The sequence below is a fragment of the Loxodonta africana genome, chromosome 2 (genome assembly GCF_030014295.1).
Source record: "Loxodonta africana isolate mLoxAfr1 chromosome 2, mLoxAfr1.hap2, whole genome shotgun sequence".
Classification (NCBI taxonomy): Eukaryota; Metazoa; Chordata; class Mammalia; order Proboscidea; family Elephantidae; genus Loxodonta; species Loxodonta africana.
The window spans coordinates 143,850,514-143,869,766 of record NC_087343.1 but is presented as its reverse complement, the minus strand read 5'-3'; the positions used below and the strand labels follow the sequence as shown (position 1 = coordinate 143,869,766).

Genomic DNA, 19,253 nt, shown 5'->3' with positions numbered 1-19,253 from the left:
TGCAGATTCATCATCACCTTTAATTTCCTCTTTGAGTATTTTCCAACCTAATCAGAGTATGTCCCCACCTCCACCATAAGCCAAAGCAAAACAAACCTGTTGCCATTGATTCCTACTCATAGCAACCCTATAAGACAGGGTAGAGCTGCCCCATAGAGTTTCCAAGGAGTTCCTGGTGGATTCAAACTGCTGAACTTTTGGTTAGCAGCTGTAGCTCTTAACCACTACACCACCAGGGTTTCCCATGTCCCTTTCAACTCTTCAAAAACTATTTCACAATGTTCTACGTGGGGTAAAGCTTTTTTTTTTTTTTTTTTTTTAACTTATTCTTGTGTTCCGATGTAGAGAAAAATCCAAAGGCTAGACCTAGAATTTAGTTTTGCAGTTCTCTGTTATTTATTTTCTCCGGATTAAGGACTTTAAATTACTGGTAGCCTGTGACTGCTCTCTCTGGGTTGTGTGCTTCTGAGTGTTCTTTTCCTGCTCCACACACTACTGTGTACTGGCCCCATCATAAGTGCTTACACAGGATTTTTAACTTCATGATCAAATCCACTCAGCACAAAGAGACATAGAAAGCTGATAATGACTCCTAAGCACACATCCTATATGAGTTGCGTTAATCCTTAGCACAGTACCTGTTCTCTTTTCATGGAAACATTTATTACTCTATGAAATAATCTTGCGCATCTATTGGTTTACTTGTTTATTGTCTATCTCTTCTCACTAGAACATACAGTCCTTACGAGGTTAGGGAACTTGTCTTTCTAATTCATTCCTGTAACCCCAGCACCTAGAAGAAAGCCTAGCACATAATGGGGATTCAAAAAATGTTTACTAAGGAATGAATTTCCTAATAGCTTTTGGGAGTGCAGACATTAAGGCAAAGGTAACAACCAAACAAACAAAAAAACCCTCCATCATCCAAATAACGGCTTTAGTCATTTGTTTCCTTAAATGCTGAAGTTAAATAGGGTGGAGTCGGAGTTGCTTCTTCTAAGTGATGCACGCTGCCTCTGTATCTCTCAAATCTGAGCAGTGATGCAATGAAGCAACATGCTCCTGAATCTAGAGACGATGCTCTTTAAGTAGAATAAATGAAAGAAATTAGCTTCTTTTTATCTCTTAATAAAAAATTGCTATGAGATGAACTGGAAAACACACAATTATACAAAAAAAATTGACTTATAATGAAAGTTGTTTGATTTGGTAGTTCCATTAGATTTTTTTTTTTTTTTTTATTAGACTAGAGCAATCACACCAAATTTTCAGTAGTGGTTACCTCTGGATAATGGGTTTGTAAAGACATTCATTCTTTTCAATATTTTTTTTTTAAAAAATAAGTATCTACTATGCCTGTTAGGGTTCTCCAGAGAAGTCCCTGGGTGACACAGTTAAACATTCAACTACTAGTCAAAAGGTTGGCAGTTCAAACACACCCAGGGGCTCTCAAAAGTCAGGCCTGGCAATCTGCTTCTGAAAGGCCACAGTCTTAAAAACCCTATGGAGCAGTTCTACTCTGCACAAATGTTGTTGCCATGAGTTGGAATTGACGGCAACTAACAACAACAACAGGAGATATAGATAGATAGATATTTTTCCCCCTGTAGGAATTGGCTTATATGATTATGAGGACTGGCAAGTCTGAAATCCTTAGAGAAGGCCAGCAGGCTGGAAAGTTTCTGGTAGGAGCTGATGTTGTGGTCTTGAAAAAGAATACCTTCTTCCTCAGGGAAATCTGTTTTGCTCTTACGGCCTTTCAACTGGCTGGATGAGGACCGCACACATTATCAAGAATAATCTTCTTTACTTAGTCAACTGATTCTAAATGTTAACCACAGCTAAAAAATATCTCCACAGCCACACCTAAATTAGTGTTTGATTTAAAAAGAGAGCAATTCACTCCCAAACAATATGTGAGTATGCAGGTATAAAGCATTTATTATCTTTACCCCTGCACTGAATACTTATAGTCCATCAAGTGTAGAATGGTATTTAAGACACATGAGCTCTAAGATGTTTGAGATATTATCCCTTTCTCAAGAAATTCACAATCAAATGGGCAACATTTAGTAACAGATAATGTCATTGCAAATACTACAAAAAGCATAAATATTCTTAGAACTATTTATGCTAAGAAAAACTGTTCACTTTTTTAAGGAAACGGGAATGCTGATGCACACATGCAACTCTTGGATTTACAAAGGTTGTTATTTCGTGAGGGAATGGACGGGGCTGGAGAAGAGCTGAAGGAAGAATAGTGCATTGTAGGGAAGAAAAACAAAGAGGTGCACACAGATCAGTTATGCTCGCTGAGGATCTCTGCTCAGTGGTGTTCTTAACTTCTTAAAAGAACTCAGGGATCAAGAATAGCACACATGCGTATTTGTATAACCAGTCCTCTTCGGGATTAAAAAGCAGCCAAAATTAGGGGACACTGGGCTTCTGTTAAGGGTGACAGAAAAATTGGGGAATGGTTAATGGCAATGGCTGGACAACCTGACAAACATAATTAATGTCACTGAACTGTCCATGTGAAGATTGCAGAAATGGCAAGTATTTTGTTACCTATATATTTACCACACACACAAAAAAAGTCATGGCCACGGATTTTTCTAATTAAACAAATCAGGACAAAAGATGTTATGATGCAGTGTTTGCAAACAGCAGGCTAAAAAGAGAGGAAGTTGCCCACCTGGGGTCTGAATGTCAGATCCAGACCCCTCCAGAACTACTTTTTCTATTTAAGTGTTTTCATTTATTAAAGTAAAAAGCAAGACCTTTAACAAGTTGGTCTAAACCCTAGACTAATTCTCTTTCTTTGACTTAACAAGAGTATTCTTTCCTAAAGGACCCCTGGTGGCATAGTAGTTAAGTTCTGGGCTGCTAATCAAAAGGTTGGCAGTTCAAACCCGCCAGCACTTCTGTGGGAGAAAAGACCTGGCATTCTGTTTCCGTAAAGATTCAGCCTAGGAAACCCTATGGGGCAGTACAACTCTGTCCTACAGGGTTGCTGTGAGTGGCAATCGATTCAACGGCAACAAGTTTTATTCTTCCTAGGGCCTGTGGTCAATTTCCAATCAAAGAGTCTTAGCAGAAAGGAGTCTAAACAGTGTAGACACAGCAACATTCGAAATACTCACTGGTGTGTGGCAGCCTGTAGGATGTGGTTTACATTCAGGGATTAATTTACAATGAAATAGTCTTCTTCATCCATGGCTAGGCTTCAACTTAATCACATTTTCATAAAAATGGAGTTAATATTAGGACAAAGCAGAGTTTACTGGTTAGAAGGTGAAAACGAAATGTGTCACCAAGGACAAAACTGGAACCGATGTGTGGTCATTCCAACAGAAGAATCTCTAGGCAGAATGGAGCTAATATTCACATAGGTATTTGGAGTTAGACTACACCCCTTGTTCCTCAGACCTACTTATGTCTACGGACCTAAATGTAGACTGAGAAAAAAAAAAAAGCATGTCCACAGTTGGATTCAGACATGTAGAGACAGGGCTGACAATCTGTAGGGCTCTGACAGAAGCCAGCACGTAGGGTCAGCTAGGCCTCTGAAAAGGAGTTCACCATCTTGAAGCAGCCTGGCAGGGCTTGTCAGGCTTAGCAGTAAGGCTTGAGTGTCAGAGATAGGTGGTTTTAGATAAACAATAATTGAATCTTTCCGAACCCAACCCCAACTACGTGGATGGCAAGTGTGTGCCCTGGGGAGATAAAGCCACGCATCTCGGCTTGACAAAGCTCTCTCCCCACAGTCCACAGAGCTCCAGAACTGACACTTTGCCAGAGTGGTGTGGCCTGGAGTTAGCATGTTCAGGTTAATGTTAATAGGACTCATTCTTACTACACGCTAGGGAAGCTGAGAAAGGTTCAGCCTTGATGGAAAAGAAAATTTTTTTTTTGTTTAGTATAAGGTTAACATTTTAATAAACAGAGGATCACATTAACAGAACTTTTTATCTTGCAAAGTATTGAGCACCCTAGCACTGGAATAGATTTGACGTGTTGAACACTAACAACCGAAGACAAGATGAGTTGTGGAATGACATCAACGACATCATACATGAAGAAACCAAGAGATCAATCAAAAGACAGGAGAGAAAGAAAAGACCTAAATGAATGTCAGAAGAGACTCTAAAACTTGCTCTTGAACGATGAGTAGCTAAAGCAAAAGGAAAAAATGATGTAAAAGAGCTGAACAGAAGATTTCAAAGGGTGGTTCAAGAAGACAAAGTAAAGTATTATGACGACATGTGTGAAGACCTGGAGATAGAAAACCAAAAGGGAAGAGCATGCTCAGCATTTCTCAAACTGAAAGAACTGAAGAAAAGATTCAAGACTCAGGTTGCAATACTGAAGGATTCTACGGGGAAAATATTAAACAACGCAGAAAGTATCAAAAGAAGATGGAAGGAATACACAGAGTCATTATACCAAAAAGAACTGGTTGACATTCAGCCATTTCTGGAGGTAGCACATGATCAGGAACTGATGGTACCAAAGGAAGAAGGCGAAGCTGCAGTGAAGGCACTGGTGAAAAACAAGGCTCTGAGAATTGACAGAATACCAGCTGAGATGTATCAATGAACAGATGCAGCATTGGAAGTACTCAATTCGTCAATGCCATCAAACATGGAAGACAGATACCTGGCCAACCAAATTCATATTTACGCCTATTCCTAAGAAAGATGACCCAAACGAACGCAGAAATTATTGAACAATATTATTAATATCATACACAAGAAAATTTTGCTGAAGATCATTCAAAAGTAGCTGCAGCAGTAAATGGACAGGGAACTGCCAGAAATTCAGTCCAGATTCAGAAGAGGACGTGGAACCAGGGATATCATTGCTGATATCAGATGGATCCTGGCTGAAAGCAGAGAATACCAGAAGGATGTTTACCTGTGTTTTATTGACTATGCTAAGGCAGTTGACTGGGTGGATTATTACAAATTATGGATAACATTGTGGAGAATAATAATTCTGGAACACTTAATTGTGCTCATGAAGAATTTGCACATGGATCAAAAGGCAGTCGTTCAAACAGAACAAGAGGTTGGTTCATGGTTTAAAGTCAGGAAAGGTGTGCGTCAGAGTCGTATCCTTTCACCTTACCTACTGAGTCTGTATGCTGAGCAAATAATCTGAAAAGCTGGACTATATGAAGAAGAACAGGGCATCAGGATTGGAGGAAGACTCATTAACAACCTGTGTCATGCAGATAACACAACCTTGCTTGCTGAAACTGAAGAGGACTTGAAGCACTCACTGATGAAGATCAAAGACCACAGCCTTCAGTATGGATTACACTTCAACATAAAGAAAACAAAAATCCTCACAACTGGACCAATAAGCAACATCATGTTAAATGGAGAAAAGATTGAGATTGTCAAGGATTTCATTTTACTTGAGTCTACAATCAACTCTCACGGAAGCAGCAGTCAAGAAATCAAAAGATGCATTGCATTGGGCGAATCTGCTGCAGAAGACCTCTTTAAAGTGTTGAAAAGCAAAGTTGTCACCTTGATGACTAAGGTACGCCTGACCCAAGCCATGGTGTTTTCAATCACCTCATATGCATGCGAAAGCTGGACCATGAATAAGGAAGACTAAAGAAGAATTGACGCCTTTGAATTGTGGTGTTCGTGAAGAATATTGAATATACCACAGACTGTCAAAAGAATGAGCAAATCTGTCCTGGAAGATGGACAACCAGAATGCTCCTTAGAAGCAAGGATGGTGAGACTACGTCTCACATACTTTGGACATGTTATCAGGAGAGAGGGACATCATGCTTGTTAAAATAGAGGGTCATTGGAAAAGAGGAAGACCCTCAATGAGATGGACTGACACAGTGGCTGCAACAATGGGCATAAGCATATCAACAATTGTGAGGATGGCACAGGACCAGGCAGTGTTCATTCTGTTGTGCTTAGGGTCGCTATGAGTCAGAACTGACTCAACAGCACCTAACGACAGCAACAGCACTGGAAATGTTTAAGCAGAAAGCAAAGGAACTGCATTGGATAGAAAGGTGGCAAAACAACCTCCAAGGTCCCTCCCAGGAGCCTAAGATTCTAGCTATCGAGTGGAATGTGCCATTTTTTTCTTTGCCACCTTTGTTTAACTGACATGCATGTGCATGAAAAAGTGTTAAGAGCATGCTGAGTAGCCAACTTTCCTACCTCACTGTAGTGCTTTCTCAGGCTCCTTTGCTGACTGTCTTCACTTCCTGATCTCTAAATGTTGGGAGTACTCCAAGGCTCAGTCCTCAATTTCTTCTCTACGTACACCTATATGTAGGTGAGATCACTCAGTTCCATGGCTTTAAATATCATCATCTGTATGTTGATAGGGTGAGTCCTGGTGGAGCAGTATTAAGTGTTCGGCTGCTAACCAAAAAGTCAGCAGTTCAAACCCACCAGCCGCTCCACAGGAGAAAGATGTGACAGTCTGCTTCTGTAAAGAATTATAGCCTTGGAAACCCTATGGGGCAGTTCTACTCTGTCATATAAAGTCACTATGAGTCGGAATCAACTGGAGGGCAATGGGTTTGGTTTTGGATACATCGATTGCTTCCAAACATATATGCAGTACCAGCCTCTCGCCAGAGTTGTAGACTGGACTACTCTTGATGTTTGTTCTTGAATGTCCAATAATATCTCAAATGTAACCTATCCCAGACAAAACCCTACCCCTCACCACCACTCCTTCTCCCTCCACTCAAACATCTTAATTGATGGCACCACCATTCCCTCAGTTGCTCAGGCTGAACCTAGGACTCATGCTTAATTCTTTCTTTTTTCTTTATATCCAAAATCAAATCCTCTAACTAGTCCTATCAGTTAGTTGTATCTTCAAAATACAGTAAAACCTGCAAAAGCTGGAACCTTTGTAAGGCAGAAACCTGTCAAAGAAGGAAAACTGACTGGGTGTTTATGAGGTAAGATTCTTAATAGAGAACAACAGAAAAGTGGTAAGCGTCCTGTCAAAGGTGGAAAACTTGCAAGACCTGGAAAAACAAGGCAGTGCCGTTGAGTTCCAGCTCTCACAGGTTTCACTGTACATTCCAAATCTATCCACTTCTCACCACCTCTACCACTGCCACTTCCTGCTTCTACTCTCACCTCCCTATCTCTTCTCCACAGTGAGTGGTCTTTTTTTTTTTTTTTTAATTTATAGACTATTTTTTTAGAGCAGTTTTAGGTTTACAAAAATCGAGCAGAAGGTACAAAGGTTTCCAAATACTCCTTCTCCTCCTGCCCAGAGTTTCTCCTATCTTTAACATCTTACGTTGGTGTGGTGCATTTGTTACATTTAATGAACCAATGTTCATCCATTATTATTAATTAAAGTCCATAGTTTACACTGCTGTTGTTGTGTGCTGTTGGGTCGATTCCAACTCACAGCAGCTCTATATAACAGAGTAGAGCTGCCCCAAATGTTTTCCTAGGCTGTAGTCTTTACAGGAGCACATTGCCAGGCCTTTTCTCCCATGGAGCTGCCGGTGGGTTCAAACCTCCAACCCCTCCATTAGCAGCCCAGGGCTTAACCATTGCACCACCAGGGTTCTTTGGAGTTTACATAAGGGTAATGCAATGTTGTACAGTTCTGTGGGTTTTGACAAATGCATAATGTCATGTATCTACCATTACAGTATCATACAGATTGTTGAGTGATCTTTTTAAAACCCAAATCTGATCACATTACTTCTTTACTCAGTACCTTCCAACAATCTGCCATCTTGCTTAAAATAAAACCCAAAATCTTTACCTGGCCTTCAGATTTTACATGTGACTTTGCCTGTTCCTCTGGCCTTATGTCCTACCACTCTCCCATTCACTATGTTCAAACCACGCTGGCCTTTCTGCTGTTTCTGGTCTTTCTATTTGCTGTTTCTTCTTCCTGATACACTCTGTCTCCAAATCTTCATGATGTCTTTCTCCTTTATAGCAGTCGCGTCTCAGCTAAAATGTTACCTTCTCAGAGAGGCCTTCCCTAATTACACTCTTTGCCCCTTTTCTCCCCTACCTTCCATCCTCTAACACTGCTTTGATTTCTTTGTAGCACTTATGGCTGACTTGATCTCTGCATGGAATCCCTACCACTTTCTTCTTGGGTCTGGACCTTGGTATCCACCACAGAGGAGACTGGGCCTCCAGACCACTCAAAATATATCCAGTCACCCTCAGAAGAAATTACTGCCTCATACATGTTGAGCCCCAATAGCAAGGGCAGAGGGACACAGGTCTCCAGAAGTGCATGCAAAAGGAAGGCTCTGGGCCTGACCCAGGTGTGCTTACCGCATGTGGGACAGGAGTGAAAGGAAAATGCACCTGTTCTGAGGGCAGGGTATCCAGGAGAAACCTGATAGGCTGAACCAACAAGCTCTACAATCAGATAATTACTTCTCCTTCCTTGGCATAAAAAAAAAAAAAAAGTTGTTTTTTTTTTTTGGCATAGGGAGGGAAAAAAGGGCTGGTAGTGGAAGCTCTCTCACGGAAACACAAGAACTGGGGAATAGGGCTGTCCCTAAAATTAAGAGTGATAAAAAAATATTTTCTGAAGTGGTGGGCCTAGAAATAAGTTGACTAGTTTATCTCTTCAAGACACTCCCGTAAACATGGCTCAGTGCTAGAAGGAATGCAATCTCAGTGATGGCATTCAACTCTTTATTATTTTTTACAGAACATTGCTCACACTTTACTGGCACACTGACTTTGGCAAACTAAGCATTTGTTACCTCATCCCCACCCCAACACCTTTTTTGCATGAACTTAGTTGCATAAGTTAATTATCTTCCTACTCTTTCTGTCTTTCATGTCATTTACAAATTAAGTTGCCTTTCTCTTTATTCTCCTTCTGTATCTCTGTGAATATCTTATTTAAATTACGAGTTTTTAATTTTAACCATGGAAGTAACAGGTTTAGTGTGCAGAATGATACATGTTTAAAATGTAAAAAAAAAAAAAAGAGAGAAAAGAAAACAGAGCTAACCACCCTTTCCTTCTTCCATCTTTCATAACAAGCCTTCATCAGCCTCCATATGTTGAACACACTAGGGTAGGCTCTGCTCAAGCCCCCCAAGTCACACATTTTTGCAAGTTTGATCACCCTGTGTGTCCCTTGTGTTTGATCTAGGCTACTACCATTTCTCTTGACGGCAAATCAGAGGTGAAAGAGTGGCATTTTAATAAATTGTGAACACTTTCAAGCACAGTAAAAGCAAAAAAAAAAAAAAAAAAAAAACCCAGAAAAACAACATCAACTGAAATATGGGCCTTCAAAAAAGTATGACGTATAATTGTTGTTTTCAATCATATATAAAGAAAACCTATAGAAATAAGAATAACATTACTTTGAATAAATAGCCATATCACACCAAGTATCTCAATGAAAAAGTCATGGGAACTGATGTGACTTCTAAAGCCATTTCTAAATACAAAGATTCTTAACACCATGACCTTCTGAAGTCTTAACTACGACTAAGGAGTTAAAGAACACAAGATTCTCTTCCAGCATTCTTTTGCCAAACTGTCAAAATCAGTTTTTGTTAAAACCAAGATTTGTTACTAAAAAGGTGTAATTTAACTGCATATCAGTTAGGATTCTTTAGTCATAAGCAACAGAAGCCAACATCAGTAACTTAGGAAACAAACAAAAGGAATTTATTGACAGGATATGGTAGCTGATATCAGCTAAGGAAAAGCTGAAGAACCAACTCTTAACAGGGATAGGAACCAAGCTGCTCTGGGAATCTATTTAGTTGAAACAAACAGGGAGTGTCTTCAAGATTCCATTGTAGAGCTGAATGAGCTTCAACCACTTTTTACTGTTAGTATTAAGTCCAAATTCAAATCCATAGAGAGTGCATCTGATTGCCCTACTTTGGTCAGTGTTGACAGAACAGTCCCACTAAGATGGTAATCTTTTGGAGAGGGGGTTAGTACACCAAACAAAATTATGAAGCTGTTACCAGAAGACAAGAATGGATGATGCTAGTGTGGTTCTGGGGGCGGGGAGGTAGATGTCCATTCTAGACTGCTGGGTAATGTACTGGTGAAAGGAGTTTTCATTTTAATCATGTATTCATTGGTATTAATTTGATGATGTGATTAATTTAATGCACTATTTTAGGAACTAACACTTTATCTGTCAATTCTTCCAACTGTAGTAGCTTTCATGTTGCTGTGATGCCAGAAGCTATGTCATTGGTATTTCAAATATCAACAGGATAACCCATGGTAAACATGGTTCAGTGAAGCTTCCAGACTAAGACAGACTAGGAAGAAGGGCCTGGCAATGTACTTCTAAAAAAATTGGCCAGTGAAACCCTACGAACACGTCTGATGCAGTGCTAGAAGATGAGCCCCTTAGGTTAGAAGGCGCTCAAAAAACGACTGGGAAAGAGCTGCCTCCTCAAAGTAGAGTTGACCTTAATGATATAGATGGACTGAAGCTTCCAGGACCTCCATTTGTTAATGTGACTTAAAATGAGAATAAACAGCTACAAACATCCATTAATTATCAGAATATGGAATGTACGAAGTATGAATCTAGGAAAACTGGAAGTCATCAAAAATGAAATGGAATGCATAAACCTCAGTATCCTAGGCATTAGTGAACAAAACAGACTGGTATTGGCCATTTTGAATCAGCCAATCATATAGTCTACTATGCCAGGAATGATAAATTGAAGAGGAATGGCATTGCATTCATCATAAAAAAAGAACATTTCAGGATCTATCCTGAAGTACAATGCTGTCAGTGATAACGTAATATCCATATGCCTACAAGGGAGACCAGTTAATACAACTATGACACAAATTTATGAACCAACCACTGATGCCAAAGATGAAGAAATTGAAGTTTTTTTTTTTTTTACCAACTTCTGCAGTCTGAAATTGATCAAACATGCAATCAAGATACTTTGATGATTAATGGTGACTGGAATGTGAAAGTTGGAAACAAAGAAGAAGGATCGGCAGTTGGAAAATATGGCCTTGGTGATGGAAACGACTAAGGAGATCACGTGATAGAATTTTGCAAGACGAATGACTTCTCCATTGCAAATACCTTTTTTCAACAACATAAACATCCTCACCAGATGGAATACACAGTAATCAAATTGGCTACATCTGTGGAAGGAGATGATGGAAAAGCTCAATATCATCTGTCAGAACAAGGCCAGGGACTGACTGCGGAACAGAATATCAATTGCTCATATGAAAGTTCACGTTGAAGCTGAAGAAACTTAGAAGTCCATGAGAACCAAAGTACGACCTTGAGTATATCCCACCTGAATTTAGAGCCCATCTCAAGAACAGATCGGACGCCTGGAACACTAATGCCCAAAGACCATATGAGTTGTGGGATGACATCAAGGACATCATATATGAGGAAAACAAAAGATCATTAAACAGACAGGAGAGAAAGAAAAGACCAACATAGATATCAGAAGAGACTCTGAAATTTGCTCTTGAATGAAGAGTAGCTAAGACAAATAGAAGAAATGATGAAGTAAGAGAGTTGAACGGGAGATTTCAAAGAACAGCTCGAGAAGACAAAGTATTATGATGACTCGTGCAAAGACCTGGAGTTATAAAACCAAAAAGGAAGAACACATTCTGCATTTCTCAAGCTGAAAGAACCAAAGAAAAAATTCAAGCCCCGAGTTGCAATACTGAAGGAATCTGTGGGCAAAATTTGGAACTATGCAGGAAGCATCAAGAGAAGATGGAAATAATACACAGAGTCACTGTACCAAAAAAAATTGGTTGACATTCAACCATTTCAGGAGGTAGCATATGATCAAGAACCAACGGTATTGAAGGAAGAAGTACGAGCTGCATTGAAGACACTGGTGAAAAGCAAGGCTCCAGGAAGCCATGGAATACCAATTGAGATGTTTCAACAAATGGATGTAATGCTGGATGCACTCACTCATCTATGCCAAGAAATCTGGAAGACAACTACATGGCCAACTGACTGGAAGAGATCCATATTTGTGCTCATTCCAAAGAAAGGTGGTCCAACAGAATACGGAAATTATCAATGTCATTAGTATTATACACCAGTAAGATTTTGGAGAAGATAATTCAAAAATGGTTGCAGCAGTACATTGACAGGGAACTGCCAGAAATTCAAGCCAGATTCAGAAGAGGATGTGGAAGAAGGGATTCATTGCTGGCGTCAGATGGATCCTGGCTGAAAGAAGAGAATACCAGAAAGATGTTTACCTGTGTTTTATTGATTATGCAAAGGTACCCGACTGTGTGGACAACATTGCATAGCATGGGAATTCCAGAACACTTAATTGTGCTCATGAGGAATCTGTACACAGATCAAGAGGCAGTCATTTGAACAGAACAAGGGGATACAGCATGGTTTAAAACTAGGAAAGGTGTACGTCAGCGTTATATCCTTTCACCGTACTTTTTCAATCTGTATGCTGAGCAAATAATCTGAGAACCTGGACTATATGAAGAAAAACGGGGCATCAGGATTGGAGGAAGACTCATAAATAACCTCCATAATACAGATGACACAACCTTGCCTGCTGAAAGTGAAAAGGACTTGAACTACTTACTGATGAAGAGCAAAAACTTCAGGATGGATAAAAAAAAAAAAACCAAACCCAGTGCCATCGAGTCCATTCAGACTCATAGCGACCCTATATCGGCTTAATATTAAGAAAACAAAAATCCCCGCAACTTGACCAGTAAGCAGCATCAAGATAAACGGAGAAAAGATTGAAGTTGTCAAGGATTTCATTTTACTTGGATCCACAGTCAACGCCCATGGAAGCTGCAGTCAAGAAATCAAAAGATGTGTTGCACTGGGCAAATCAGCTGCGAGAGATCTCTTTAAGGTGTTAAAAAGCAAAAATGTCACCTGGAGGACTAAGGTGCGCCTGACCCAAGACACGGTGTTTTCAATCGCCTCACATGCACGGGAAAGCTGGGCAATGAATAAAGATGTCTTCAAATTATGATGTTGGTGAAGAATATCGAATATATCATGGACTGCCAGAAGAAAGAACAAATCTGTCTTGGAAGAAGGGCAGCAAAATACTCCTTAGAAGCTAGAATGACATGACTTTGTCTCAAGTACTTTGGACATGTTATCAGGAGCGACCTGTCCCTGGAGAAGGATATCATGCTTGGTAAAGTAGAAGGTCAACAGAAGAGAGGAAGGCCCTCAATGAGATGGATTGACATAGTTGCTGCAACAATGGTTTCAAAGATAGCGATGATTATGAGGATGGCGCAGGACCAGGTAGTGTTTCGTTCTGTTGTGCATAAGGTCACTATGAGTTGGAAGCAATTCGACGGCGTTGAACCACAACAATTTTAAGAAAATTCTACCTATACACTGACTTAGTTACCAGAGGCAGCTGCTTTTGATGGTGATTGTATTGAATTTGCACCAGAGGAAATATCCTATGTTCCACTGAAGGTGCTGTCTCCCTTTCTTTCTAACTCACGACAAATCCTATTTCATGTACTTCTCAGTGAGCAAACCATTTTACTTTTTTTTTTCCTGACTCAGGTGTATATAAATTCCTGCACTTTTTGGAGACCCATAATCTAAATATTCTTTTTTTTTTTTTTTTTCACTTTTACACTATTTATTTTAGGGAGAAATATGTACTCCAAACATAGATGCTTAGGCTGCCTTAGTATTTCCTCCCATGAGTCTCCAAATAGACCAAAATTTTTTATAATTGGCTTTTTTGTTTGTTTGTTTATCTTATTTTTGTTGTTGAGAATATACACAGCAGAATATATAACAATTCAACAATTCTTATGAACCATGTAAACCAAAAATCATTTGCAGAGTTTATTTATATCTTTGGCTTTCTTTTTTTCTTTTTAAAGATTCTGACAGCTATTTTCAATAGTCTATGTAAAACAAATATTATCTTGGTGGGCTTCTGGTTTTATTTTTACATATTTGGATTTTTTTTTCTTTTTTTAAGGTTCTGACAGCTAAGGGAATATTTGCTCTTCCCTTTTTGGGACAAGAAAACCCTGGTGGCATAGTGGTTAAGAGCTCGGCTGCTAACCAAAAGGTCGGCAGTTCAAATCCACCAAGTGCTCCTTGGAAACCCTACGGGGTAGTTCTACTCTGTCCTATAGGGTCACTATGAGTTGGAATTGACTCGATGGCACTAGGTTTGGTTTTGGGGACAAAACTAAAATAATTTAAATGAAAACATTTTAAAACTTCAATTTTTAAAATTCCATCAGCATTCACAAGTGTATGTATATACAGCCAGTCACTGCAGCTGAATTTCGGGGAGTGACGGAAATAATTGGGTTATTATCAGCAGGGTAGGTTTTATTTTATAACTATTAAGAAAGTGACAAATTGCCAAGTGTTTGTTTATAGTCCCTGATTTCTCTTCTTTCCCTCACACGCCTCATTCAATTCAACAGCAATCTTTCAGGAGCTACCTCTAAGCACTAACCTATATCCCTCCACTTCTCTCCATTTCCATTGCTAGCACTCTAGTCCCAGTCATTACCATCTTCCAGCTGGACTACAGTAACAGCCTCCTAAAAGTTTCCAAGCTTCCACTCACAACACCCTGTTCTCCAGACAGCAGTCAAAGTTACTTTTTAATAATAGAAAGTACATCAATTCTGGGTCAGGACCTTCCAGCGTCTTCCAATCACACCCAGAATAAAATCCAACTCCTCTATGTGGCCCACAAGGCCTGATATAATGTGTCTCTGTCAACCTCTCTCATTCATGTGCTATGTCCTTAAAAAAAACCATTCTTTAAATAACTACCCTAGAGCCCACCTCAGGGTCTTACACTTGCTATTCTCTCTGCCTCAAACACTCTGCCCCTAGAATATTGCACAGGCTGCTCCTTCCTTTCAGGCCTCAGCTCAAAAGGCAGATCCTTGGAGAAATCTCCAGTGATTACCCTTGCTAAATCTCCACCCCAGTCCCATTCCACTCACCCTCCATTCCTTTACGTTGCTTTATTTTCTGCAGAGCATGTATCACTATCTGAAATTATATATATATCTCTTCCACTACAAGATAAGCTCCATGAGAACAGAGATTTTGTCTTGATTTCTGCTGATTCCCCAGCTCCTACAATACTGCCTATTACATAGAATGCTCTTGATTAATATTCGTTAAATGAATATATTTCCCTGCTTCTGAATACAATGGTTATTCCCACAAGCTGTATATGAACCCAGTTATTATTATAGAGAAAACTGATTTGAGTGCTGAAATGTGAGAGTGGAAGTCTGAAAACCTGGTGGTATAACAGAAACAGATTTGGAAGGGCCCCTAGAGATCCAAATCATTTTAGGTTGTCTCCTACATAGTATCAGATCTTATTGTCACTCAATAGGTCTGTCAGTTATCGAAAGACTGTCAATAATTCCCTGCACTCGGTACCTTAGATATTTTGGGCAAGAATGCATATTCACCTGAGGGTATAGTACCTTGTTGTTGTTGTTAGGTACAGTTGAGTCAGTTCTGACTCATTGCAACCCTATGCGCAACAGAACAAAACACTGCCTGGTCCTATACCATTCTAACAGCTGTTGTTATGCTTGAGCCCATTTTTGCGGCCACTGTGTCAATCCATCTCTTTGAGGATCTGCCTCTTTTTCACTGACCCTCTATTTACCAAGCATGATGTCCCTCTCCAGGGGCTGATCCCACCTGATAACACGTCCAAAGTATGTGAGATCAAGTCTCACCATCCTTGCTTCCAAGGAGCATCCTGGTGTGCCTCTTCGGAGACAGGTTTGTTCATTCTTTTGGCAGTCCACAGTATAGTCAATATTCTTCGCCACCACCATAAATAATTCAAAGTCGTCAATTCTTCTTCAGTCTTCCTTATCCATTGTCCAGCTTTTAATGCATATGAGGCGACTGAAAACACCATGGCTTTGGGCAGGCCTCCTTTAGTCCTTAAAGTGACATCTTTGCTTTTTAACACTTTAAAAAGGTCTTTTGCAGCAGATTTGCCCAATGCAATGTGTTGTTTGATTTCCTGACTGCTGCTTCCCTGGCTGTTGACTATGGATCCTAGTAAAATGAAGTCCTTGACAATCATTTCTCCCTTTATCATGATGTTGCTTATTGGTCCAGTTGTGAGGATTTTTGTCTTCTTTATATTAAGATGTAATCCATACTGAAGGCTGCGGTCTTTGATTTTCACCAGTAAGTGCTTCAAGTCCTCTTCAGAGGATAAAAACGATGAGGAAGGGCCTGCCCTTTAGCAGACAAATGAAACCAGAAATCTAGGCCTTCTTTAAAATCTAGACCTGAATTTTCACATTACCAGATTTGTCCAATCTGCTTTGCAACTGTGGTCTCTTACTTCAGTCTCTGGAAACAGAAGATGACAGATGACAAGTGTAGTGGCAAGAAGTCTGCATCTGGAATCAGAAAACATAGGCTTGAAGTTATGAGCACTGGCGCTTAATAGCCTGTGCCTTTGGTCAAATTGCAAATGAACTTATTTCCTCATTTGTAAAATAAAGCAATGCCACCTACTTCACAGGGTATCAGAGTCAGCAAGATGACGGCCATGACGGTGTTCTGCCCTATGCTCAATACTTACATGTTAGTTTCCTTCCATCTTTCAAACTCCGTAGCTTTTTTCCTTTCATCATTCAAACACCCACAAAAGAATGATTTGGCACGCCATATATGCTTTTAGAGCATCAATAATACGAGCTTTTTAGGTTTGTTTTTTGAGCCTCACATAATCAGATGAGTTATGTCTAATCAGCCAGAGATGCAGTTTTCTTTGGCTGGTAACAGCCTTAGATTTTGAAAATACATTGCCTTCACTTTATTTTATTCTCAGTGCATCACTGAAATGACAAGCTACTTTCCTCCGAATGTATCAGGAATTCTGTTTCTTAGCAACACCCCTCCCACAGGCAATAAAAGACAGAACATAATTCCCTTTGGGCATTAGGAGTCTGTTCATAATACTGAAACTGTGGCCAACTTTTCTTTAGATGCAGAATTAGAAAGCAGTTCTCCACCTTTGAAAGACAATGCAATTGAGACCCTTCGAAGCAAAGCTTTTGAAAAGTTGAACACATTTCTCATCCCAGAACCTGCTACCTCAGGGTTTATTTTTTAAGATATTATAGAATGTTAATGTATTAGATCCCATAGCCTTGTGCAGAATTAAGAATGAAGCTTTTCTAAATCTAAGCTTTCCTCCCACTACCTCTCAAGTTCATCTTTCAAGAAAGTGCATCAACCTGCTAGTTTTGAATCCAAGCCACCCTCTTTAGTTTTATGTTCTAGATTTTAGAAAATACAAATTTTGTTTTTTTGATCAAATGTAAATAAAACAAGTTTACTGTAGTTGTGAAGTTTGGGTAAAGGTTAAAGACAAATAAATCTAGTATTTATAACATTTCATGATCTATCTTTCAACCACATAATAATTTGTTGTTGTTGCTGTGAGCTGTAGAGTCCATTCTGATTCACAGTGACCCTATAGGACAGAGTAGAACTGCCACATAAGGGTTCTTAGGCTGTAATCTTTGTGAGGGTGCTGATCTCCGAGTCTTTTCTCCTGTGGAGCCACTGGCTGGGCTTGAAACACCAGCCTTTTGGTTAGCAGCTCAGGGCCTAACCAGTGCGCCACCATGGCTCCTCACATAATAATAACTACTACTATCGATTAAGAAATTATTTGCTAGGTTCTCTACTTAGTACTTTAAGTGCTTTATTTATTCCCCATAGGTATTATTAATTCTCATTAACCATGGAACCGAGGCTTTAAAAAGTTATGTAAATAGCTTAAGGTCACAAAGCTAGTAAATAGAGAGGTCCACGCACTTAAGTAATATATTAATCTTTACTTTCTAATATTTTATTCATTAGCTCCTTCTTTTTCTTTGTGTTCTGCTTATCACTTCCTTTGACCTAGTTTGTTGAATTTAATTGAATAAATAAATAAAACCGCATGTAACTTTAAATTTCTAGAAAAGGTGGCAGTTGAGTAACTGCCTAAGGAAACCTGAGCACACCCAGAAGTGATACTTGAATACTTAAACACTGCAATTGCATGTTGCAAAGAAGTACGTTAAATGAATTCAATGCAATAAAAAGCTGCAATGAGTTGTGGAGTTATTTTCTGAACAGATAAATTCCTGACTGCCAGAGCCAAACTATTTTTTTCAGCTGTTTGATATCAGGGAAATTTACCACACCTTCTCTGTGTCTGCAATTCTATCATGTCGTGTGGCCTCTGTGAGTAACTAGGCAACTAGCAAGCAAAACAAATGTGGTCACAATTATTTAAAGTGTGTTCCCATCTGATATGGATCTAATTTTTTTTTAGACATCTGACCTTTGAATGGCTAGCATTTTCTATGCCTAAAAACAGTCTTGCCATTATAATTTAATAAGCCACTCCTTAAAACATGCAGTACAGCAAATACACTATCCATTATGCTGTTGGCACAACGCAAGGAAGTGCATTACCATTCAGCTATATATCAAATGGTTTCTTGGAGGGGCCTCTCTCTCTGTTTTTCTGTCTCTCTCCTCTCTCTTTATACATACAGGCAGTCCCTGTGTTATTAACATTCGACTTATAGACAACTCATACTTGCCCTTAAATGTTATGTGAATTTACTCTCACTTTGGAACAATTGAACAGACCCCTATGGGCAACAAAACACTCACCTTCACTTGCTGCACACGCAGTTTTTAAGTCGTTGAAAAGACTTTGAGCCTTTTCTTGAACTAAAGTAAGGTTAAATAAGAACCGTATCACCTGTTCCAGCTTACCTACAAATACTTCAACTTAAAGACACAGGAACGGTCTAGTTCATAACCCGGGGGGCTGCCTGTACGTATATATATGTGTATATATATATATATACACACACACACACACACTTATATATCTTAAGGGTCCTTAAATATATAAACTTATGTATTAAAAAAAAACAAACCCAGTGCCATCAAGTCGATTCTGACTCACACCGACCCTATTGGACAGAGTAGAACTGCCCCACAGAGTTTCCAAGGAGCACCTGGCAGATTCGAACTGCCGACCTTTTGGTTAGCAGTCATAGCACTTAACCACTATATCACCAGGGTTCGCATACTTATGTATATGTAAATAAATATCTTAAGGGTCAGTATATAATATATATTAAATGGAGTGCTTATGGGTGAATGGGTTTATTAAATATACATTTCTCCTTTCAGCTATCTGG

The 19,253-nt window shown here is 39.4% G+C and overlaps 1 protein-coding gene across 4 annotated transcripts in view; it reads right to left on the bottom strand.

Moving 5' to 3' along the window:
- The window catches only part of FEM1C (fem-1 homolog C), a 105,048-nt gene that overhangs the window by 45,095 nt on the left and 40,700 nt on the right, over positions 1–19,253 (bottom strand). For 3 of the 4 annotated variants that reach the window (XR_010319296.1, XR_010319295.1, XM_064276161.1), the window contains exon 4: positions 16,337–16,433. Coding sequence is in view for 2 of the 4 variants with exons in the window: in XM_064276161.1 (XP_064132231.1) it covers positions 16,377–16,433 (57 nt within the window). In the remaining 2 variants the exon portion in view is untranslated. Of the gene's footprint in view, positions 1–13,581; positions 16,434–19,253 lie in introns of those variants that run through there. The other variant, XM_023549002.2, reaches the window with a different exon arrangement.